Source organism: Pituophis catenifer, unplaced genomic scaffold (assembly GCF_029215685.1).
Source record: "Pituophis catenifer annectens isolate HBS135680 unplaced genomic scaffold, rPitCat1.0.hap2 SCAF_1, whole genome shotgun sequence".
NCBI classification, from domain to species: domain Eukaryota; kingdom Metazoa; phylum Chordata; class Lepidosauria; order Squamata; family Colubridae; genus Pituophis; species Pituophis catenifer.
In genome coordinates this window covers 283691821-283718349 of record NW_027256881.1, presented here as the reverse complement: position 1 = coordinate 283718349, position 26529 = coordinate 283691821, and the positions used below count along the sequence as shown (strand labels likewise).

Here is a 26529-nt window from a genome sequence, read left to right as displayed (position 1 = left end):
CAAGACTCAAGATCTAGACCAGTGTTCCCAACCTTTTTTTGGCCATGACCCACCTAAGCATCGCTAAAATCCTGATGTCCCCCCACCCGCCCCCATGAGATATAATTCTTACTATTCAAAAAGTGAACTCCTACTCACACAGAGGAATCCTAAAAGGCCATTAACTTGGTTTAAACAATGTTCCAAATTGCCCCATTAAAAATCAAATTTCCCCCCAGTGGGGCGTAGGCCCCACGTTGGGAACCACTGATCTAGACAGACCAATCTGAGGACATCCTGGGCTGACTACAGGAAAGCCTACAACTCAACGCCACACACATGGATCTGTGAATGCCTGGTGCTATATAGCCAACAGGACATTAAGAACACTTTCCTCAAGAACTCAGTAGGACTATAGAAGACAATACTGGACAGTTCAACTCAAGACACCACATATAACTGGTTATCAGATGCAACAAATACCAAGGTGATCCACTGTCCTACTGCTGTTCTGCATAGGCTTGAACCCCCTCAATAATCACAAAGACTAGATATGGATACAAGTTCAAGAATGGAACTATCATTAGCCACTTTCTCTACATGGATGACATCAAGATGTATGCTAAGAGTTAATGAGACATTGACTTGCTGATCTACCTGAAATGGATCTACATTGAGAACGCTGAGATGTCATTCAGACTGGAGAAGTGTGACCAGATGGTAGTCAAGAGAAGAAAGGCAGTTAAGACTGATGGGCCGCATAGCAGACATATAGACCAGCTACACGTACTTTGGTAACCCACAGTCATATGGCAAGAATGACTGCAACATACAAGTGCTGACAAAAGATAAATCAGATCCTAAAAAGCCAAGTCAATGGGAAAAACAAGATCCACACCATTAACACCTACACTTTGCCCATCATCAGATAACCTGCTGCTATAGTGAGCTGGCTGCCAATGTGAAGACCAAGAAGCTCCTCACAATGTACAGATGTTTCCATCCAAATTCCAACACCCAGAGATTGTACACCAATTGGAAAGAGGATGGGAGGGTCTTGGTGAGTGTTAAAGTCATTGTCCTGGATGAAATCCACAGCATCCAGCATCCCCAAGGCAGCAACAGACATGGGATAATGGGAGGAAGATCAAGCAGAGGAAGAACCTGCATGGGATATACCATCAACAGATGTCTGCCAGAGGTGGCAGACATCGGGAAATCTTACCAGTGGCTGAAAGAGCTGGACTAAAGGACAGAAATGAGGCACTAGTCATAGCAGCACAAGTACTGCTACTGCACATCAGGTCTATAGAAGCTTGAGTCCACCACACTAGATAGGATGTGAAGTGCAGACTATGTAAAGAGACCTCTGAGATTGTCTAACACATAGAGGCAGGATGTACAGTAAGATGCAGGCAGGAATAACATACCGTGAAGAGCACAAGCAGGTAGCCGGCACCGCATACAGGAACATTTGCACAATATATGGGCTAGACCCTCCCAAGTCCAGAAAGTCATGGAGAATAACAGGCTAAGATCCTGCCGGACTCCCAGATTCAGATGGCCATGCAAGTACTGGCCAATTAACCAGTCAGTGTGGTAGTAGATAAGGACCAGATGATCACAGCGGTGATAGCTGTAGCAATGCCAAGTGAGCAACATCAGAAACAAGAAGTATAAAAAGCTGGAGAAATACCAGGGCCTGAAGGAGAAGCAACAGAAGATGTAGAAAGTAAAGGCCAAAGTGGTCTTTGTGATAGTGATAGGAGCACTCAGGGCTGTGACTCCTAAACTGGGAGACTGTTTCCAACATATCCCAGGAATGACATCAGAGCTCTCTAGTCAAAAGATACAGTGCTAGGAACAGGTAAGGTACTGCAAGAACCCTGAAACTCCCACTATGCTAACATATAAAGCAGCCTGCATTTGGCTATTGCAGGAGGTGCACTGTATTTTAGTATGGATTGATTGAGATTCCATCAGGATATTTCTTTGTTAAAACTGAGACATAATCTAGTTTTTCTCATAAACCGGCTTTATGACTAAGGATAGATTTAGCACTGATATCATGCTATCTCTGAAGGAGCCATTTGCAATTTGCATCCTCCATTAATTTGCAATTTGGACTCCATTAATGAGTACTTATTCAGTATGGCAACTCAACCAGCTGTGGGTCTATTTTAGAACTCCCTGGCTTACATTGTACCATCTTATCAGCAAGAAATCCATATATCTTTTTGTGTGCTTTGCTGAAATCAAAACAAATGTTGCCCAAGCATCTCCATGAACTATCAGACTGCCATCTCTATTTTGAAAAGAAAAAAAAACATATAGTCAAAATGAACTGATCTGGGTTATTCTTGTTTGGCTGACAAGACTCTTTTTAGCCCTCCAACAAGAAATAGGAAAAGATATATACAGATCACAAATCATATGGGAATTTTTTATTTCCGTTTTTCCTGAATCTCCAAGTTTGCTTGCTGCTCTCCAATTTCCTTATACTTTCTGATGATCAGAAAGTATATTTCTGATGATCTAGAAAGCCAATTTATTTTTTAAAAAATAGTTTCAGCCTTATACTCAATTTCTGCCAATTTACCATAAATTTTATCTTATAGGAATCCTTCTACTTTGATTGATTCAAAATTCCTACTGTCATTTGTAATCAATCCATTAATGCCATTGATAATTCAGTGCTATTTTTTATATATATAATACACTTACATCAATACGGCAGACAGAAACAGAAGATTATTCTTTATGATTCTATTGGTAACTGAATCATATAAATTAGCAGAAAGAATAAATCTCAAATGTGGTAAGATCAAGAATAAGCTTTGCATAGAGGGCCAGTTAGGGGCCAGTTGCTAAATTATATTTAGGATGTCAATGTTAGGTATTTAATATATTTAACACCTTGTCCTCAGGTCATAAATCAGGTTAGACAGCCATTATTAGGCTTCCTGCTTTGGATAGGGGGTTGGATCAAAAGAGTTCTAAGATGCCTTCCAAGGATCCCTCCTTCCAATTCTACCTCCCCCTCCCCCACTAAACAGCCAACACTTGGCTATCACCAAAAGGAGATGAGGAACAGGTCATCTGGTTCATCTGGATATCTGGTTCACATGTCAGAATAGAACAGAAAATGTTCAGCTGAGGGGTTTCTGGGACTTAAGTTAACCTTGATAGATTGTTGTGACTACCTAGTCCCAGAAAAGAGCGATCTCTTTCCAGGGGTGAAATCCAGCAGGTTATAACAGGTTCTGGAGAACCGGTAGCGGAAATTTTGAGTAGTTCAGAGAACTGGCAAATACCACCTCTAGCTGGCCCCAGAGTGGGGTGGGCATGGAAATTTTGCAATATCCTTCCCCAAGGGGGGAGGGAATGGAGATTTTGCAGTATCCTTCCCCCCCTCCCAGTGGAGTGGGAATGGAGATTTTGCAATATCCTTTCCCTGCCACACCCACTAAGCCACACCCACAGAACCGGTAGGGGAAAATTTTGGATTTCACCCCTGGGTCTCTTTCCCTGCCAGTCCTAAACTTATCACTGCCTTATCACTTATCAGGAAGGTGTCCACAAAACACGTGTCAGCCAGAGATATGAAGAGGAAGCTAGAGAGGGCTTTTCCCAGGGAATGCCTTCAGGTAGAAGGCATCTTGGTTTCCCTCCCTTCTTTCTGAGTGGCAGCCGGGAATGCCAAGTGACAATTAAAAAAAAAAAAAATACAGAGAAACCCGAACTTGGCAGCCAACTAATTCTACTGCAGAGTTGGGGGCTGCAGAGGATTTCTGGACAGAGAGAGTGGGGGGGAGAGAGAGAGAGACAGCCGGCACCGTGCCCAGCAAGAGGGACCTTCATTTGGCTCGCCCGTCTCTCCAGCGTCTCCCAGAGGCGTCTCCAGCGCCTTTCCTTCTAAAGTTAAAAGAGCAGCCGCAGTCTATCCCGACTTGAAGGAAAAGGAGGTGAGCGCAGCAGCCGGAGCCCCTTTAGCCCTAAGGACTCACCTGACTCGGGAGCCGGGCGGGCTGGCGGCAAAGGCGCCCCGCTCGAAAACCTGGACCGGATCTCCCGTTTGGTCTGCGCAGGGAAAGCGGGACCAATTGGAGAGGAAGCTGCTGAGTCCGGTGGATTCCCTCCGCTCTCTCCTCGCCACCCTCCACCCCGCCTTAGAGGGCCCGGGTCGGCTGCTCTGGAGAGGAACGGAGGAACTTTCCCTTCGATTGAACACCGGGAGCTGGGCTGCGAGATCGGTAATGGCCCAGGATGTCTTCGGCGGGAGAACCAGAGCCATCCGCTGGAAATAGTCCAGAAGCAGCATTGGCGGCGGCGGCGGCGGCTGCAACTACAGATGCTAGCGAGGAGGTGAGAAGCCAAGGGCGTCTGGGGGTCTGAGGCATCGTGTGTGGGCAACACCAGGCGGACCGAGTCGGGGAAACGGAGCTGTCTGTACCTGAGGATGCGTGTACTATTGCACCCATCCTCAAAAGAGCCAACGCGAAGAATATCTTCCAACCCAGAATGAAGGGACTTTGTGTATCCATGCAACTTGTATGTGGCACTAGGAGAGTCGATTAAGGAGGGGAAGGTGGAACCAAAACCACAGATATCGCTAGGATTTTTTTTTTCAGAGTAGGCCTTCATTAAACTCACACAAAAGTGCTGTTTAAAATAGACAGGTCAAGAAAAACAATAATAATAAGGCATGATGGGGTGGTTTTCATTTTCTTTTGTAGAACTGAACGAAAACAGAGAGTTGGAGATGTGTACTGGTAATCTCTAATGCGTGTTTGTGTGCATGCGTGTGTGTGCAGTTGTGTGTGCACACTCATCTTTTTCTTGCGATAAGATGGGTGTGCAAGAGAAGTTTTTGTTGTGTTGTGTTGTGTAAACTTCTCTTCCTTGGAGCAGTACCCTGAGCCTACCTGGGGCACTAACCAGCCAACCAAAATGTTTTGCCAGTCAAAGGTGATCAAGTTTAAAGCCGTTTCTAATTGCAGAGAAAGGAATCTCTCCAATGTTCTGAAAACCTTTCTCTGGAGTAAGGATGAATATATGATTCATTCTTACTCTGTTAGGTTCAAGGATCTGAGAAGTATAACCAGAGTCGTCGTCGTCCCCCCCTTTTTTTTTTGGTCCAGATTTCCTCCCTAATTTTTATGAATATATCCAGAGTGAGTTTTCTCTGATAAACAAGTGCTCTCTCACTCATTGCTTTGCTGCTGATTTGAGTGACATTTCATACCACTGGGCTTCCAAACTAAAATGTGCTGATCTGATAGATGGAGCATAACCAATCTGTTTTCCACCTGGATCCACAAAACACACTGCAGATATATTTGTCTGTCGTGGTGCAAACTGCTAACCATAACAACAAAATGCCAATAGAATCAACTTGTAAACGATTTTGCAATCATAAATTTGACGTTGTAAATTCAAAGGCCTGCATGGTATACGAGGCCCCGAATAAGATCTAAAAAAAGAATGTTGCTGAATCAAATCAAGAGCTTATCTAGCCTAACATAAGAATTGCTCAGTGGCCAACCATTTCCTTGTTGGATATGAGCACAACACCATTATCCCACTACATTCATTTTTTATGTGTTAATGTATTCCATGCTTTTTTCTCCAGGAGCTTAAGACAGCATACTTAGTATCCCCACAACTCTGTAAAATACATTCAGCTTAGGCAGTGCCTGACCAAGGGCATCCAGTGATTTCAGCCAATATGGACTTGAAGTGGGTCTTCCCAGTTCCAGTACAATTCTTTAAATACTGGCCCATACTATTTCCTTTAGGCTCCCAATGATTAATACTTAGAAGCATATTTTTCTAATGTTGTAGAAATAGCATTGGTAATAAAAGCTATTCCTAAAGGATATCAACCCTGATTTTTCTTTGGAAGGACAGATGCCAAATCTGAAGTTTGAGTACTTAGACCCCCTAATGAGAAGAGAGGAATTGCTGGAAAAGACCCTGTTGTTGGAGAATGACTGAAGGCAAAAGGAGGCGGGAATGGCAAAGGATGAGATGGTTAGATAGTGTCAATAATGCAGTGAACATAAATTTGGACAAACTCCGGGAGACAGTGGAGGGTGGGGGGCGAGGGGCTGGTATGCTATGGTCCATGGGGTTGCAAAGAGCCAGATACAACTTAGTGACTGAACAACAATAAAAATAAATATTATCGTACTATAATAGTATAGTAATAAACCACCATTTTAGTATCTGTAGACAACTTGGTCTAACTTTAAATTGAATAGACCCCAATCTTTTGTTATTGGAATAGTGCAATAGAGTTTTCTTTCATTTGGTCTGAAATTCCCAACATCAGCTTACTTGAAAAATAGTTCATCCTAATATTGTGAGATCTCTGTCACTCCTCCCATCCTTTTTAAAAGGTTAAAAGAGCTCTTTAAATGGTTACTTTGCCTTTCATGAAAGTTGTTAAAGTGTTTAGATTGTGGTTATTGCTTTCTACACCTTTCCATCTCTGCGGTATCTTTTTTAAGGTCTCACAACCATAATGTTAGACATTATCTAAACTTTAGTTGAACACATTGTGGTTAAATTGCCATGATTTTGAAAATATTATTTTCCTAATAATAGTGTAATGATACCCAAATAAAATTTGTCCTTTTCACAGTAGCTTTAAAATGGGTCAATGTTTTAATCAAGTTTTATAGCATCGCTTTGCTGGGTAGTCACTTCCAATGCCAGAGAGAGAAGAGAGGAGACAAAAACCGACTTCTCTCTTTTGATAATTGCTTACACGATTATATTTGCCATTTTAATCCTTACTCCACTGATTTCTTGTAGTTCTTGAAAAAAAATCATTATTTTTGCTTCTATTGATTGATTTGATTTGATTTGTGTGCCGCCCATCTCATCTAGAGGCATTAGCCATTTAAAAAAAATTAGTTGATTCCCTACTTTAATTATCCAATTAATTTATAAGTAAGTTTAAAAACATTGCTCTCGAATTCTTGTGGAACCTTTCTGATGTTGTTGTTGTTATACTCTGTGCGTGCGTGCGTGTGTGTCAAACTCAAGGCAGCAGACATACCTAGGGTATTCTTTTACTGCACAAATAGCTCTTTATTCCAACACTTTCTCTTTCTGAACTGGTTCTGAGTCCATAACTTGAGAATTCCTCTAGTTCCCTTGTCTGCTAAGGGATAAATCTTTTAAAGTGCACATAAACACTTTCATTGGATCGCTGATGTCTTCCTGTCTAGTGGCAGTCTCATGGGGCTCTAAAATGTTATTAAAAGCAAGACCTACCTTCACAAAAGTTGCCCTAATTTCTCTTCAGGCTCTATAATTTTATAGGGATACTTCCAATTCTCTGTTATCTCCTCTGATTTTTTTTTTAAACCAGTTTAAATTGATAACTTTTATATCCTTTGAGAGAAAAATAATGTTTGGACAATATTATATATTTTTCTCAAAAGGACAGCAATTCCCTACCTGAGTTCTATGGTAGGAATCTCACCTTAAGGAATTGAGTCAAAGGAATGGAAAGGTATAAACCAGGGCTGTCAAACTCGCGGCCTGCGGGCCAGATGCATCACTTGCTGGCCACGCCCATGCCGGTTTAACGAAGGGGGGAAGTCACATGACACCACCATGACGACACAAGTTTGACACCCTAGTATAAACTAATTTTTGTTTTTTTAGAATACTGTGATCATCTCATTCCTAAGCAGCCAAGGGAAGGGCTCCAGCTTTTAGTCCTAGAATGATTACAAAGTTAGTTTACAACTATAGATAAGAAATACAGATAGGACCAAAAGGAAGCCAGGGTCATTTTTTTGTCTTCTACAGAAAATTATTCTCTGTATACCATTATCAGCACATCAAAGGCATAAACATTTCAATTATCAATGCCTTGTTTACTATGATAATAAAATAGGGTTTTTTTCACACTCCATAATAGGGGGTGGCAAGTTGTTGAAATTTACTGTCTGTTTCCTTGAAATAATTACAACTACCAGGCAATTACTTACAAATCAAAGTGCTTGCAGGGTTGGAAGGAGGTTATGTTATTGGGAATGTATCTTCCAAGAAAGATTTATTTCTGTATCAATCTTTTTAGCTGATGACACAGGATTGATGACACAGTATAAGCCAGCTTCAAGGAGACAGTTGTTATGCTTGGTCTGCTTCCATTGGTTACTTTACTTTTTATCCCCACATTTCTTTTAAGAATTTTTCAGATGGACAGCATCTGGAGTCGTAATTTATTTATTTTAAGTTTATTAATAAGCCCACTGAGGTCACTGCAAATTGCCTATACTCTACAGCTGGGGTGTCAAACTCATGTCATCATGGCGCTGTCACCTGACGTATCAGGACTTTTCCCCCTTTGCTAAACAGGGTGTGGGCATAGCCAGCACGTGACACATCGGGCCCACAGGCTGGGAGTTTGATAATCCTGCTCTACAGGTTCCCTTCCTGAAAATGACATTTCAGCATGGGTTTTACAAAGAAATCAGATGCAAAATATTCAGTTGCCGAGCAATCTCTTCACCTCCTTTAGTATTGTTATGTCCTTGTTAACTGATTATCCAAATGCTTGTTTATCTGTCATAGTATTTCTGATGCATCTAATCATGTTGCTTTTATGGATAGTCTTGATGTTATTACAAAGTCGTGCTTCAAGATCTCTTTGTTTGTCCTCTACTGTCTGTTTCTGTTTCTTTTGTACAAAACTACAATCCTTTTCTATTAATTTATTTTTATTTATATGATTTATACGGCTGTCCATCTCACACAAGTAATTCTGGCCAGTTTACAAGATTAAAAAGAAACAACTCTCCCAAAACAGAATATTTATGGGTGGGTGCTTGTTTTGTTTAAGCAGATTTGTTTTAGCAAATTCTGAAGCATTTTTTCCCCCTTCTGCAACCTTTTTCTTGATATTTTTATTGACCATGCTGCTGATCTCTTGGTAGCAGTTTTCCTGAGTGGCTCTAGCTGAAATTCTGATATTCCTTCCTAAGCAACCTGACAAGACTTGGGCTCTTTTGACTTCTCCTCTGACCTCTCTTTTTACCAGATGCCTCATTTTAGAGAAATTGCTTCTTTTGAAGTCAAATGGCACTTTCTTGTGGCAATATTCCATTTATATTTTGATAAGCATAATTATGTGATCGCTCATTCCAGTTAATTCAACAATGCTATGTCTTATACTACTTATATGCAGGCTATTCTGACAATGTAGTTTCTTTACTACTGACTCATCCTTGTTGATACCACAGTGTATCGCCAGCTATGCTCACTAAATGGGACTGTGGCTGTTTAAATTACCCTGTTATTCAAACTGGGTTATTATATGGCACACACTGCACTCACATCAAGCAAGGGGCCTGCAGCCTCCTTCCATACTGAATGATTCCCAATTTTCTGGAATTATATTTTTAAAGAACTAAAAAAAAAAAATCCATAGAGAAAAGCTCTGCTCATAACTCTTTGGAGTCTTTAATTAAAATTTATCCTTTGTGATTGAAGCATTAAATGGCTATATCCAAAGAGCCTTTTAACTTAACTCCTATGTTTTAATGCAAATGCATGTTTAGTTAATGAAAGTAAATGAGTTGAGTTAATGGAAGTAGATGAAAGCAAGGTGGTTTAAGGTTACCAGAAACCTTATTGTTGAAATCTGTTCCATGAGACAAGCTATTGTGAATGTGATGCTGCAAATAGAAAAATGGAAGTTTTAAATTAGCTTAGCTTGTATCCTGTTGCCAAAATGGAGACCTAAGGTAATTATATTTCCTATAATATAAAAAGCTCAGAAATATTGCTCATTGCTCTCAGATAAGCACTGTCCCTACATGTAATGCTGGTCTTAGTCAATTAAATAGTAAGGAGAGAAGGGGAAATAAGGCAGATTTATGAGGCATTATAAAGCAAAATATAAAGAAAAAGGAGAGAATTGCAGTGGAGAAATAAAGGGACAATGATTTATAATGACAGCTAATTTGGTATATTGGTTAAGGCACCAGGCTAGAAATCTGGCAGATGGTGAATTCTAGTTCTGCCTTTGGCATGAAGCCAGCTAGGTGATCTTGGGCCACTCATTCTGTCTGAGCCTTGGGAAGGAAGCAAATGCATAACCCTTCCTCAAACTTGGCAAAAAAACTGTAGGGACTTGTCCAGGCTACTACCAGGAGTCAAGACTGACTTGAAGGCAACAAAAAAAGGAGCCTCAAGTAAGTTAATACAGTTTAAAGAAAGTTATTATAAACTCTCTCTATAGGAAATAACTCTCTATAGAAATAGAGCACAACGATGACAAAAATTATCTTGAATGCATTTGGGTCAATATTAGTGGGGGGAAAATGACATTGCCATAGGTGTATACTATAGGCCACCCAACCAAACAGAGGATATAGATGAACTTTTTGCTAGTCAGCTAACTAAGGTATGTAGGAAGCCCATCACAATAGTAATGGGGGATTTTAACTACCCTGACATCAACTGGGAGACAAACTCTGCACCAAGTGGAAGATCCAACAGGTTCCTAACAAACCTAGCAGACAATTTTGTTTCCCAAAAAGTAGAGAAGGGCACAAGGGTATCAGCCATATTGGACTTAATTTTCACTAACAGAGATAAAATGATAGGTGTTGAAGCTACAGGAACCTTGGGGCAAGTGATCATGCAATATTGGAATTCAACATTATGCAAGCACAAGCAATAGAACAAAGTCAAACTAGAGTCTTGGACTTTAAGAGAGCTAATTTCAATAAATTTAGAGCTTGGGAAGGATTCCATGTATGAGAATCCTCAAGGGGAAAACAACTCAAGAAGCTTGGGAAATTTTGAAAAGTGAGATTATAAAAGCCCAGTCTAGCACTATACCAATGAAGAAGAAAAATAACAGCTCTCAAAAGAAACCAGCATGACTGCATAAAGAACTCTCTGACTAATTGAAAGACAAAAAGGGCAAATATAAAAAGTGGAAAGAGGGGCACATAACATAGGCAGAATATCAGCAAATAGCCCGAGTCTGCAAAGATGAAGTTAGGAAAACTAACGCTCACAATGAACAAAGGCTTGCGACAAAAGTAAAAAATAACAAACAAAAAAAGCTTCTTCCAACATGTTAAAAACAAGAAAAAAGTCAAGGAAACAATTGGTCCATTGCTGGGAGAAAGTGACAAGAAGGTGACAAGCAACAGGGAGAAAGCTGAAATACTTGTTTTTTGCATCTGTCTTTACACAAAGGGAAAAAACAGTCCAACTATCAAAAACAGCACCACAAAAAACAGATTAGGAACATAAGTTAAAATAGGGAAGAAAATGGTAAGTGAGCACCTGTCTACCTTAGACAAGTTCAATTCACCAGGACCAGATGGACTACACCCCAAGGTTCTGAAGGAACTTGCAGACGAGATCTCAGAACCACTGAACTATATCTTTCAAAGATCCTGGAGCACCAGGGAACTGCCAGAGGACTGGAAAAGAGCTGATGTAATTTCCATCTTCAAAAAAAGGGGAAAAATAGATCCAGGAAACTACAGACCTATCAGCCTGACCTCAATACCAGGGAAGATTCTGGAAAAGATAAACAAGCAATGAATCAGCGTACACCTAGAAGCAAACAAAGTAATAACCAAAAGCCAACATGAAGTTAATAAGTTTGTAAGCATTGTTTGACAACAGGGGTTTGTCAAAAACAGATAATGCCAGACTAATCTTATTGCATTCTTTGACAAAGTGACAAAATTAGTGGACTTGCCTCCAGAAGTTGTGAATGCTCCAAACACTGGAAATTTTTAAGAAGATATTGGATAACTATTTGTCTGAAGTAGTGTAGGGTTTCCTGCCTAAGCAGGGGTTGGAGTAGAAGACCTCCAAAGTCCCTTCCAACTCTGTTATTCTGTTCTGTTCTCTATGGATTCATGGAAGTTTTAAAAAAGAAAATGATTGTGTTAAACTACTTATCAGAAGGAAAGTATAATTGTTTAAACATTATTGCAAAATAGTATAACGTCAGTAATAATGAACATAGCCTGAAAAATTATATAATTGGAACAACTTTAAGAATTGACCAAATTATTTGAAAACCTTCTATTTTGTCTCTTTGCTGGAAAGAATGCAAATATTGGCGACCGTAACAATCTATTTAAATATGTTACTACAAATCACCAACATACTAGTTCTCCTTTAGTTTTATATGTTTTAGCTATTCTCCATACCAACTCCACAATGTTTAAATTTTGATAGTTTCTTAACATATGCTAAAAAGAACATTTTAATATCCTGCAACATCCAGAATTATATTAACAATCCTGTTGATTTCAGCATAAAATTTGATAGCCCAATGAGAGTAGCCAATACTTAAAGATTTATTAACTTCATTTTAAGGTCATAAGAAATGGATTAAATATTCTTTAAAGTGATCATCTACTGGTGGGATTGGACATTCAAAATCATAATTCCAGAGGTCATGTAAGTAACTAATCTCAATTTCAATTCATTACATCATCTTCAACTTCTTTAAACAAGAAAAGTTACTAATTTTGAAGCAAGGGTTAATTCTTCCTAAAGTATCCACCACTGTGGAATTTCAGAAGCAGTGACAACATCTGGATGAAATAATTCAAATAGTAAATGCTTAAGTTGAATAAACTACCAAAAAGCACCATAAGATAAATTGGCATTGTTTTTAAAAAAGATTTTCTCAGAATTGAGTTGATCCAACGTAATCATGTTGAGAAAAGTCCAGTTTACTGAAGAAAAAAAAGAAAAAGTTTAGACACTGTTTTTAAATGGGAATTTAATTTTCATAATGTACCATCCTGAGTGTCTATTTATGGACAAGGACTGGTTTCATTTTTTTTACTCTGATTGCTGTATTTGTAAATTGTTCCCCTTAATTTCTGATTTCTTTCTTTCTTTTTCTTACTTTTGTTTCCTATGATTATTTGGTATCTTTCTGCACTGAAGTGTTTGTTTTTTTTGATGACCTGTTTGCATAGATTTTGATAATCTATGCAAAATCTTCCAGTGCAGGCTGAAAATTAATGGTCTTTGATCATTGCTCCAGGAAGCTGTGTATTAATAATCCTTAGCATGAATGTAGCTGATTTTCAATAAGCACCCTATATATCTTTTTTTTTAATGTAAGGTAGACCTTTGTACATATTTCCAATTATAGAAGGAGCTTGTGGTTAAGTTCATATATTGTGCACAGCCAAAATATAGTTTATCGGGTTTTGATATAGCATGTTATGAAACATACTGTGCAACCTATTTATAGGCCATTATGACCTATACATTATTTATTTATAATAAACTAGCTGAGATTTATTCAGTGCAACATGCTTAAACAAATCATGGCTTAATGAAATGTGAGAATCATTGCAAAGCGCTGGTTGTTACACCAGTTGAATCCCACCACTGGATATGAACCTGAATCTGAACAGGACTTAAGTTCAGCTGACTAGTTCTTGAAATGTTTAGAAGGACTCTTTAATAGTACTTTGCCATAAATTTTGTCCAATATTGGAAGAAACATAAACATCAACAATATCTGATTGGAAATTCAAACCTGGATAGATATGCAGCAATGGCAAAATTAACAGCATACATCCAGAAGTAAAATTATACTAAATATAAGGCAGCACGCAAACAACAAAACAAAAGAAAAAACCTCAAGCAATGACAATAATGGTTTCTTGTTGTTGTTAGTCGCCAAGTCGTGTCTGACCCATCGCGACCCCATGGACAACGTTCCTCCAGGCCTTCCTGTCCTCTACCATCCCCCGTAGTCCATTTAAGCTCACACTGACTGCTTCCGTGGCTCCATCCATCCACCTCATTCTCTGTCATCCCCTTCTTCTTTTGCCCTCAATCGTTCTCAGCATTAGGCTCTTCTCCAGTGAGTCCTTTTCATTAGATGGCCAAAGTATTTTGAGTTTCATAGTCAGGATCTGGTCTTCTAGAGAGAAGTCAGGGTTCATCTCCTCTAGGACTGACAGTTTGATTACCTTGCAGTCCAAGGGACTCACAGGAGTCTTCTCCAGCACCATAGCTCAATTCTTTGGCGCTCAACCTTCCTTATGGTTTCTGAGACAGTCTAAATGTTTATAAATACTGAAAATTAGTTGGAATATAAAGAAAGGGGAAGTTATTTGTTTTTCAAAGTTGCTTTTTATATTTATTTTTTAATTTTTGTTTGTTTTTTCTTTATTTATAAACAAATATAAATAGCATTATGATTTATTAGGAAAACTAGTTTCATGTATTGGTTAATACATCAGACTAGAAATTAGGAGACTGGGAATCCCATTTTAGGCATTATATTTTTTTTGAAAAGTTAGAAAATACAGTACTGTAGATCCAAATCATTACTTGCTAGAGGCAAAGAATAAAATAGTTCCTTTTCATTTAAAAACATCAACTGAAATGACCATTAAATTTTAGTTCAATCCTTATGCTGGGACAACATTTAGTGCTCATAGAAAAATAGCTCAATAGTTCAGAGACTGCACAGCAAGCTTAAAAGTACCTTTAACTGTGTCTTATTAATCTTATTGCTGCCTCTCAGGATCAATTGTACCAAATTATAGGGTCTGTCTTGCTAGTAACTTTTAGAAGTACAGTCTCTTCATTTTATTTCTAGAACTCATTGAGATGACACCATTCAACAGCTATTTCAATTATAAGTCAAGATTTTCTTGCATTTTCAGGATAACGGTAGTTGGCTTATTGATTGGATGGCTCATTAAAAACTTTTAAAAACTCAGGAGTTGGTGGCAAAAAGAATAATGTAGAAGCATTAATAAGACATAATTATTCATAATATATTAAAACTCAAGTATCATGTATAGGCCTTTTTTTTTTATCCTCTTTGGTGGAAATTTTGAAATGCTATAACTGATTGATATTCAATTGAGCAATTGATCCATACTTTCATACTTATAAAATTCAAATTAATGCACATACTAGAGTGATAGTTAATTTGAATTATCTTCCTAAAAAAAGTAGCACAACAAAATGCTTCACGCCATATGAAGAGTTCAAGCCATGAGTAATTTATTACTATCTTAATTAACTTCTAAAGAATTAAGCTTGGGAAATTGTTTATAAGATTTGCATGTGATGAATTCATTTATTGTTCATTTATAATAGTTCATAACAAGCTTTATATAACTTTTTGTCCTGTTGCATCTTGTATTGTTAGATTGGGTAATTTTAAAGTGCCCAAGATGCCAGTCTTAAATATGAAAAACGGTCATAAGTCACTTTTTTCAGTGCCATTGTTTTAAGAACTTGGAGACATTTCTAAAGGATTTCTTTAAATATAACTTGGCCGTCATTTCCCTTCAGCCCACTTCTGCTTTAAAGAATCTTCTTTAAAGCAAAAGTGGGCTGAAGGGAAATAATGGTCTCTTAATCTATCCCTGAGAGATCTGCAGTGGATTAATAACCAACAACAAGCTGTAACAGTGACAAGAATGCTACTCTTCTATCTAAATTAGGCTGTGGAAATGAAGAAGGCTTGTGATACTCCTAACATTACTGAAATGATTTTACTTTTTCATTTTATCTTAAAAATACCACATAGGGTGTAAGAACTTTCTTTGTTCCATACTCTTGGATTAGGGCAAGATATTAGGTGAGGTGCCCCAAAGAAGATGTATAGTAGCAGCAAGAATGCATATCTGCCCCCTCCAATTCAGAGGAGGGGCCCTGAAGTGACGACCCAGAAGGTTTTTGGGTGAGGGCAGGAGACTTGAAACCTCCAGCTTTCTACATTTATTTTATTTTTTATTTTACTTCAGATTTATATACCGCCCTTCTCCCTAGGGACTCAGGGCGGTGTAAAGCCAAGTAAAAACACATAAATACATAATACATAATACATAGATTAAGAACAGATTAAAAGGAAATATCTCAATTTGGCCCACAATTTAAAAAGACAAACGAATTTAAAATCATTTAAAAGGATTTGTTAGGCCAGCCCGGCTTGTTGAAAAAGGAAAGTTTTAAGGGAACGGCGGAAGGCACGAAGGTCTTGGATTCTCCTTATCTCTGGGGGCAATTGATTCCAGAGGGTGGGAGCCCCCACAGAGAAGGCCCTCCCCCTGGGGGTCACCAGCCTGCATTGCTTGGCTGATGGTACCCTGAGGAGGCCCTCTCTGTGGGAGCGCACGGGTCGATGGGAGGTCGTCGGTGGCAGCAGGCGTCTTGAAGATAACTACATCCTATGCCATGGAGCGCTTTAAAGGTGGTAACCAACACCTTGAAGCGCACCCGGAAGACCACTGGGAGCCAGTGCAGTTCGCGCAGGAGCGGTGTTATGTGGGAGCCCCATGCAGCTCCCGTAATTACCCGCGCAGCCGCATTCTGGACCAGTTGGAGCCTCCGGGTGCTCTTCAAGGGGAGCCCCATGTAGAGAGCGTTGCAGTAGTCCAGGAGAGATGATGAGGGCATGAGTGACTGTGCACACGGAATCCCGTGTGCACAGCCGTGAGTCCAGGAGGACGCCCAAGTTGCGAGCCCTCTCCGTGGGGGCCAATGATTCACCCCCAATAGTCAGTGATGGCACCAACTGACTATATCGGGACGTCGGAAACCACAGCCACTCGGTCTTGGATGGGTTAAGCCTGAGCCTGTTCCTCCCCATCCAGATCCGTACAGCCTCCAGGCACTGGGACATCACTTCAAGGGCATCGCTGGGGTGGCCTGGGGTGGAGATGTACAGCTGGGTGTCCAGGCACTGGGACATCACTTCAAGGGCATCGCTGGGGTGGCCTGGGGTGGAGATGTACAGCTGGGTGTCATCAGCGTACTGGTGGTATCTCACCCCAAAGCCACGGATGATCTCACCCAGCGGCTTCACATAAATGTTGAACAGAAGGGGCGAGAGGACCGACCCTTGCGGCACTCCACAGATGAGAGGCCTCGAGGTCGACCTCTGCCCCCCTGTCAACACAAACTGCGACCGGTCGGAGAGAAAGGAGGAGAACCACCGTAACACGGTGCCCCCCATCCCCAACTCTTCCAGCCGGTGCAGCATGATACCATGGTCGATGGTATCAAAAGCCGCTGAGAGATCTAATAGGACCAGAACAGAGGAGCAACCCCTGTCCCGAGCCCTCCAGAGATCATCCAGCAACGTGACCAATGCCGTTTCCGTGCTGTGCCCAGGCCTGAAACCTGACTGGAACAGATCTAGGTAGGACGTTTCCTCCAGGAATTGTGGAAACTGTCGTGCGACCACACTCTCAACAACCTTCGCCACGAAGCAAAGGTTGGAGACAGGACGGTAATTAGCCAATACTGCCGGGTCCAGGGAGGGCTTCTTGAGGAGAGGCCTCACCACCGCCTCTTTCAAGGCAGCGGGGAAGTGACCCTCACTCAACGAAGCATTGATAATTCCCTGGAGCCAGCCTCGTGTGACCTCCCGGGAAGCCAGTACTAACCAGGAGGGACACAGGTCCAGTAAACATGTGGTCGCATTAAGTCTCCCCAAAATCCTGTCCACGTCATCCGGAGTCACAGAGTCAAACTCTTCCAAGATAACATTCTCAAGACTATGCCTCACCATCCTGCCCGGATCTACCCAGTCAGAGTCCAAATCCCGCCGGATCTGAGCGATTTTGTCATACAGATATCATCCAGAATCCTCAGCCTTGCCCTCCAAGGGGTCCTCCCGCACTCCCGGTTGAAGCAGGGAGCGGGTCACTCTGAACAGGGCCGCCGGACGATTCTCTGATGACGTAATAAGAGCGAAAAAGTAATTAGACTTCGCCGCTTTTATCGCCACTAGGTAGGTCTTAATATGCGACCTTACCAGTGTTCGATCAGATTCGGTGAGACTGGCCCTCCAACCACTCTCCAGGCATCTTTTCCGGCGCTTCATCTCCCTCAGCTCCTCAGTGAATCAAGGAGCCGTGAGGGATCGACACCGGGTCAGAGGCCGCAAAGGCACGACTCAATCTAAGGCTCCGCTAGCGGCCCGATCCCAGGCCGCCACCAGGTCCCCGACCGAGTCATGTGCTAGAACCTCAGGAAATGGCCCAAGCTCCATCTGGAATCTATCAGAATCCATCAGGCGCCTGGGGCGGACCCATCTTGTAGGCTCCGCCTCCCTACGTGCTACATGCTGGATACGCTGTTTTCTACATCCTGTAATGCCCCGCTCCCAAATCTAAGCAAGGTAAAAGTAGCTAAGTTTATGTGGTTGTTAAATTGAAGCCAGAATTTCTCAGGGAAGAGATATCAATTGGGTCAAGAATAAATTTCAAGGCCGAGAGGTAAAGTAAATTTACCACTTTATAATGCCTTGGTAAGGCCACACTTGGAATACTGCATCCAGTTTTGGTCGCCATGATGTAAAAAAGATGTTGAGACTCTAGAAAGAGTGCAGAGAAGTGCAACAAAGATGATTAGAGAACTGGAGGCTAAAACATATAAAGAATGGTTGCAAGAACTGGGTATGTCTAGTTTAATGAAAACAAGGACTAGGGTAACATGATAGCAGTGTTCCAATATCTCAGGGGTTGCCACCAAGAGAAGAGGGAGTCAAGCTATTCTCCAAAGCACCTGAGGGCAGGACAATAAGCAATAGGTGGAAACTAATCAAGGAGAGAAGCAACTTAGAACTAAGGAGAAATTTCCTGACAGTTAAAACAATTAATCAGTAGAACAACTTGCCTCCAGAGGCTGGAAGTTTTTAAGAAGATGTTGGATAACCATTTGTCTATAGGGATTCCTCTTGAGGGGGTTGAACTAGAAGACCTCCAGGGTCCCTTCCAACTCCGTTATTCTATTCTATTCTATTCTATTCTATTCTATTCTATTCTATTCTATTCTATTCTATTCTATTCTATTCTATTCTATTCTATTCTATTCTATTCTATTCTAGAAATTTTTATTTAGGTTGTATCTATTTGAAAGCTGTATAAAAGTATAGTTATCTGAGACGTATATCAGGAACTCTTCAAGTAACCAGATAAATTACATATGTTTTCTTGAAAATAATCATCATATAGTACATTATTATTTAAGAAAAACAACCTGAAGTCTTAGTCTTAGTAAAGTGTGCTTACAATAGTCACTTAGTTATGTCAGGTTACAAATCCACTCAAATCCACAATAAACACTGAAGAATTGATAACATGGTATTTTCAGACAGGGCTTACTCCCCGCTCTGTTAAAAACAATTTTAATGTAAAATAGAACAGATTTGGTGAGCTAACAAATCCTGCAAAATGCTTGTGTTATTTCACTATGCTGAATTATTTCAAAGCATTTATTTGTTTATTTGTTGGAGGAGGCAACCCCAGGGCATATTGCAATTTTGAGGTATCCTCTACCTGAAAATCCTGATGAGATGTGCTTTCTATGTCTGAAATATGAAATTTTAAAACGTGTAAGATTAATTACTGCATTATTTCACCAAAAATGCTCTTTCTCTCTTTTCATTTCTGTTCTTTCTTTTCTCTTCTCTGTTATCTGATTTTCAGCAAAGACCAATCAAGCAATCTTTGAGTTCTTCACTGTGCAGAGAATCTCACTGGAAGTGTCTCCTTCTCTCAATTCTGATATATAGTTGCCTGGGGGCTATAGCTTGGTGCCAACTCACACAAGTCACTAAGCTCAGTTTTGATAGTTCCTTCAAAGGCAAGTCTATGATTTACCATGACAGTCCTTGCTCGGATGGCTATGTGTATATTCCATTAGCATTCCTTGTTATTCTTTATGTGGTCTACTTGGTGGAGTGTTGGCACTGCCGCACCAAAAGTGAACTTCAGTACAAAGCTGATGTGGAAAGTGTCTATGATCGAATTGCCAGAATGAAACAGGCCACACCATGTATATGGTGGAAAGCCATAAGCTACCACTTTGTCCGACGGACAAGGCAGGTGACTCGGTATCGCAATGGTGACGCTTATACAACAACTCAGGTTTACCATGAGAGAGTCAATACCCATGTGGCTGAAGCAGAGTTTGATTACTCCCACTGTGGATTCAAAGACATATCTAAGGAACTCATGGGCCTGGAATGGTATTCCACCACAAGACTAAAGTTTACGAAATGTTTCAGTTTTGCCAACATGGAATCTGAGAACTCTTACTTGGCACAGAGAGCTCATTTCTTCACAGAAATAGAAGGCCTAGATGATTACATGGAGATCAGAGAAGGCATGAAACTCAAAAATATAGACTTCAAAGAAGTAATGATGGCTTATGGAGACCCAGAACATCTTCCCTGGTACGTATCCCATTATGCTTTCTGGGTGGCTGCTTTGATGATGATTTCATGGCCACTGAGAGTCTTCATGGAATATCAGACTGCACACGTACACTACCATGTGGAGAAACTTGTTGGTGTGGAGTACAGTGTGCCTTCTGTGGCAGAGGAGCCCCTCTACAGATACCGAATCCCCAGGGTAAGCACTCAGGACAGCACTGAGCTTGAGTGGCACATCTGCACCAATCGCCAGCTGATTCCCAGCTATTCCGAGGCTATGCTTCTGAACCTGACCCATTCTCCCATATGCAACAGTTACTCGATTCGCAGATACAGTGAAATTACTCATGGCTGTGAGACTTGCCATCATGCCTCCAGTACCTCCTCTATCTTTTCCCACCACAATGGCAGTGCAAACTCACAGCTCTCTCTGAACACTAGCCGCTTCTCCTTATGCCAACTTCATGGCTCTCACAGGACAGGACTCTGGAGAAGTCACAGCAGCAGCATCACTGACCGTGGTTGCCAGGATGACCAATGCTGCTCCCACTCTAGCCAACTGGTCATCAACGAAAACCCACCCACTTACCAAGAAGCTCGTTTTTTCCCAGTACTAATTGTGCATAGGTCAGAGGGTCAGGAAAGAAGGCACTTCTGTCTCCGCCGTGCTTCCTGCCTGGAGACCTCGCTCTGACTTCCCATTAAGAGAGTTTTAAGGGCGACTACTTATTTGCCAATAACAGCAATACATACAACATAAACTCATTCAAGTCTCAATTGTCCATTTCTCAAAAAAAAAAAGAAGAGAGAATTATTCATGTAGAAATCTAAGAAAAGTCAATTCTGAATCTAAGGGTCTCAATAAATACTGTAGGTTAGTTAGGATGTTATCATGATATGATTGCTTCTTCAGGGATTTTTACAGTTTATAGGGTTTTATCCCCCTTTAATCTAAAACTCATGGTTAGGGTAAGAGAAATTTCTAAGGCTATCTTGTGAACTTTACTGAATTCAGGCCTCCCCTGAAAAGCTCCATAAACCTCGACTCCTATGCCATACTAACCTGGTTCCTGTGTATGCTACATGGTGATAAGAGCCAGATTCCTGATTTTATTATCTAATTTTAAAATAAAAAAAATATTGTGTGTCCTGCAGAAGACATAATAAAAATGGTTATCCCTAAAATCATTCCATAACTTCTCTCTGCTATTTGCTTCATTTCACTTTTCTTCTAAAACATCTCTGTCTCTCTCTCTTTCTCTCTCTCTCTTTTGTCAAACAGATAGGAACACACTTTGCTTCCTCTCCTACTTTAAACTATTAAGGAAATATGTGGAAACATGTGACACACAAAGTCCCTATCTTAAATCCAGGTGTTAGCAGTCTATAGGACAAAGCTAGTTGGGTGACTTTGGGCCATTACAGGTAATCCTTGACTTACTATTACAATTGAGCCCAACTTCTGTTGCTAAGTGAGACATTTGTTAAGTGAATTTTGTCCCATTTTGACTTTTCTCACCACAGTTGTTAAGGGAATCACTGCAGTTGTTACCTTAGTTAGTAACAAAGTTGTTAAGTGAATCTGGCTTCCCCATTGCTTTTGCTTGTCAGAAGATTGCAAAATGAGATCATATATGACCCCAGGACATTGCAACTGTCATAAAATGTCTGAATTTTGATCATGTGACTATGAGAATGCCATAAGTGTGAGAAATGGCCTTTAATCAATTTATTTTCAGTATTGTTGCAATTTCAAACGGGCACTAAATAAGCAAGGACTATACTTTCTCTCAGCCCTAGAAAAGAGGCAGTGGCAAATTACTTCTGAAAACCTGTGCCAAGAGAATTGCAGGGACTTCTCCAGGCAGTTTGAGGATTGGAGACGAATGAATGAAAGGGGGGAAAGTTAGGTTCATGAATATTTACATATTTACAAGTGTGTATGTGTGGGGGGGAGGGAGGGAGGAGAGAGAGAGAGAGAGAGAGAGAGAGAGAGAGAGAGAGAGAGAGGTGTCTTAAAAGACAGATGTCTTAAGAGAAGTACTTAGAAGAGACTCTATTTCACTTCCCACCTTACCCCATGCTCATAACAAGTGGTTTAGAAGTCAACAATCTAATCCTCTCCAGATGTTTTTTTTATAACACCTATTGACAGTACAGTCAGTGATAAAGGATTTCAGTTATGAAACTATTAGGAAGTCACGAAATTCTTACTTCTAGCTTTCACCAACCTGATGTCCAGTATATATATTGTACAATTGTAAGAGTTCTACTCCAACACAATGCACCAAATTGTGTAGAATGCTATCTCAGTATCACGACTGAATAGCACATCTAATTTAATTCTTCTCATTTCTTCAAATGTTCCAAAGCCTGAAATACGGGGTGGGGGTGGGAATAGGAAAATGCCTTATTTGCTATTTCCACTATGCAAGGAAAAGAAGCAAAAGATGTGAGCTGAGAGATTTAATAAGATCTTTCTCTGGTTCATCACAGGTGTGTCTGCCATTTCTCACTATCTAACATTCTCTTCATTCCTCTCCTCTTACCAAAATGTGCTTTGACTTTTATTTATTCCCCCCCCCCAATAAGTCCCTTACCATCTTTTTTCAGTTCTTTATCCTCCCTCTGTTGGCTTTCATTTTAGCCAATTTTCCAAGGTGAGTCCAAGTATTATCCATCCTCTTTTTTTTTTTAAATTTTTTTTTGCAATATACTGTAGTCTGCTGATGCTGATGAAGTATATTTCTCTCCCACACAGTTTTAACAGGGCATCTTTCCAGAGAGGTAAATAGCATGCTTTAGTACCATTGGCTGAAGCAGTGATTTCCACTGCTGCACATCCAGTCCTGTGCTTTTCATAAAGAGCAGTCCCAAATGGACGTTTTTACAGTACATGCCAATTATTTGCTTAACATACAAAGGAGCTTGGGAAAATATAAGGTTCTATTAAAATAGGCTTCAACAGAATGGCAGAACAAAAAAGGCATTTTTGTCTCACTGATGAGAGTCTATTTTTATGTTTTTAATATATTTCTACTGAGCAAAAGGATTCTTTGGTCTGCTCACATATTCTTAACAGTCTGTACATGTTGCAGATACCCTTACAACCAAGGTGTCCACCTTCCTCCCTTTTTCCTCAGGTAAAATTATACTCTCAGTAGCTTCACATCAGCAGTCTGTGGACATGGAAAAAAAAACACACACACACACATATATATATGCACACATATATATTGAAGAATCTTCAGAAGGAATATGGGTGTGGGCTGCATGTGTCGATGATTCCTGAATTGCAACAGACTGCCAAATTGTATTATTGTCTTTTATAAACACCAGTGCATATGTCAGTGTAAAGAAAATAAATTATTAACAACGTTGAATTTAAAAAAATCATCTTCAGCCTAGCATTCCCTCAGAGGTATTGGCTAGTGGCCAACATGCTGAGAACAAAATGGAATCTGTGGTCTCATGATTTAAGAATGAAAAAAAGCATGAGTTAGGGACTAAGCCTTTTTTTTATTTAGTCATATGTTGAAATATGTGTGAATACATAGCAGGTGTGAATATGTGTGAATACCTTAGCAGGTAGCAACATTTTTTGGACTTCTGAAGCTAAGCAGTTCCAGGCCTCATTAGTATTTGGATAGCAGACTACATGGGATCCCAAGGCTATAGGTCTCATTGGGAAGTGAAATAATATCCTACAAAGAAGGCAGTAACAAAACATCATTTTTATAACATTGCCAAAAAACCACAACCCTGCATGAACATGCCTATGAAATTACTTAAGGTCAGCTCTCTCTCACCCTTTATTATCTCGCAGAGTTATCTCGCACCTGCATAATTGTTTCTGACCGCAGTGACTGTTTACCACCCGAAATATAAATCTTTTATAAATTTTAATATGTATATTTTATTGGCGATACAGAAATTAATTTTCACTATGCATATTGACTGGATGCACAAGAAGATCACTGCTTTTAGTGAATAATATCTTTTTAGCTTTCTTACTTTACTGGTAATTAAATGGGTAGAAGTATTTTGCTGCTGCGATTGTTATAAAACTGGTGCTCCTAATGGGCACACTGTGTGTGTGTGTGTTTTGCATAGCAAAATGATGAGGGGGACAATACTGGAACCCAGAACTAATAAATAGCATTAAGTGAATGCATTTTCCAGGACTTTAGATATACTTCAGAAACTTAGCAATATAGTTTTTTTAAAAAAACAATTAATTGATTTAACATCTTTATTTTATCTTTATAAGGCATTGATGTTGTGCAGAGACATTCACAGCAACTGTCAGACTGGAAAACACAACCAGGCATGCAAAGTCCTACTCCTCTTTTATATGCATGCAAAACACATTAAAAAGGGGCGGGGCTTTGGTCACCCAGTCACACCCATAATTTTCGAGCCAGTGCCCATTGCTGCTGATGCCTATGGTGGTATGCTAAATGACCTACATTTGCTGCTATCTGGTAGTCAGTCTGAACAAAAGCACAATTGAATTCACTGGAACTTTATCATGTTGCCTTAACGATCTTCATTCCTTTTTAAATCCTTTAAGAGATTCATATAGGAGAACTGAAATTTTGATTCATGACTATAGCCCACCCACCCCGCATGTCACTCCTTACTGTCTTTACAGCAGAGCTCAGAAAAATGTGTGGGCAGCTCTAATCTAATCAGCTCATGGAAAGCATGCAAAACCCGAAAACCAAAAAACGTTACACTCTGAGGTACATGCTACAGCAGATACAGCGCTTTTTACCAAACACCAGTGAATTACCCAGTTCCTAGAATGTGTAAATCTATCATATGACAATAATAGGGCAGAACATCGAGGCTGCAGTCACCAACCTTAAAGCAAGCAGTATTTATAACATCAAGAGAAAGCTTATGAATTCTTTAGAACTATCTATCATTCTGATATACTGTGACATACAGTAGGTCTGCTCAGAGCTTCCTCTCTAAATTCTATCAGTGGATAAAGAGATGCTGGTTAAACAAACAACCTTTATGGAACACACTGAGCTAACATAACATTCATTCGAGGGGATACATGGGGAACTCATTAAATTTGCAGATGACACCAAGATGCCAGGAATATCCAACACTCCAGAAGATAGGCTCAAGATACAGAAGGATCTTGACAGACTTGAACATTGGGCGCTATCTAACAAAATGAAATCCAACAGGGGAAAAAATAAGGTTCTACATTTAGGGAAGAAAAACAAAATGCACAGGTACCATATATGTGGTACCTTGCTCAATAGTAGTAACTGTGACAGGGATCTTGGAGTCCTAGTGGACAACCATTTAGATATGAGCCAGCAGTGTGCAGCAGCTGCCAAGAAAGCCAACACAGTTCTGGGCTGCATAAACAGAGGGATAGAATCAAGATCACGTGAAGTGTTAATACCACTTTATAATGCCTTGGTAAGGCCACACTTGGAATATTGCATTCAGTTTTGGTCGCCACGGTGTAAAAAAGATGTTGAGACTCTCAAAAGAGTGCAGAGAAGAGCAACAAAGATGATTAGGGGACTGGAGGCTAAAACGTATGAAGAACGGTTACAGGAACTGGGTATGTCCAGTTTAATAAAAAAGAAGGACTAGGGGAGACATGATAGCAGTGTTTCAATATCTCAGGGGTTGCCACAAAGAAGAGGGAGTCAAACTATTCTCCAAAGCACCTGAGGGTAGAACAAGAAGCAATGGGTGGAAACTAATCAAGGATAGAAGCAACTTAGAACTAAGGAGAAATTTCCTGACAGTTAGAACAATTAATCAGTAGAACAACTTGCCTGCAGAAGTTTTGAATGCTCCAACACTGGAAGTTTTTAAGAAGATATTGGATAACCATTTGTCTGAAGTGGTATAGGGTTTCCTGCCTGGGCAGGGGATTGGACTAGAAGACTTTCAAGGTCCCTTCCAACTCTGTTCTTCTCTTCTCTTCTCTTCTCTTCTCTTCTCTTCTCTTCTCTTCTCTTCTCTTCTCTTCTCTTCTCTTCATTCTACTTCTTAGGAAAAGTGTGAGAAGCCCTAGGATACACAGCTCTCCAAAGAGGGTAAATTGAATCAAACTTTCCCATCCAAGAAATGACAATCAGGTGTTAAGTTTGAGGGGCACTCCCCTAAAAAAATGCACATAGACATTGACTGCCATCAGCAGAGACTGTTATTAATGACACAAGTTTATGGATGTGAATTGAAAGAGATCCCTGTAGATCAAAATGCTCATAAAGCTAGAAAAAGCTACAAAATCGGTGCCAAAACCAATCCATAATCAGGCAAATAGTGAGGAGTACACAAAGGGAGAAAAT

The 26529-nt window shown here is 40.2% G+C and overlaps 1 protein-coding gene across 1 annotated transcript; it reads left to right on the top strand.

Moving 5' to 3' along the window:
• The first annotated feature begins 4245 nt into the window (after window positions 1–4245).
• Window positions 4246–20891, top strand: LOC139307945 (transmembrane protein 151B-like). Its single transcript, XM_070931306.1, has 2 exons — window positions 4246–4344; window positions 19470–20891. The coding sequence occupies exons 1-2, from the start codon at window positions 4246–4248 to the stop codon at window positions 20889–20891; spliced, it is 1521 nt and encodes a 506-aa protein (XP_070787407.1).
• The last annotated feature ends 5638 nt before the right edge of the window (window positions 20892–26529 follow it).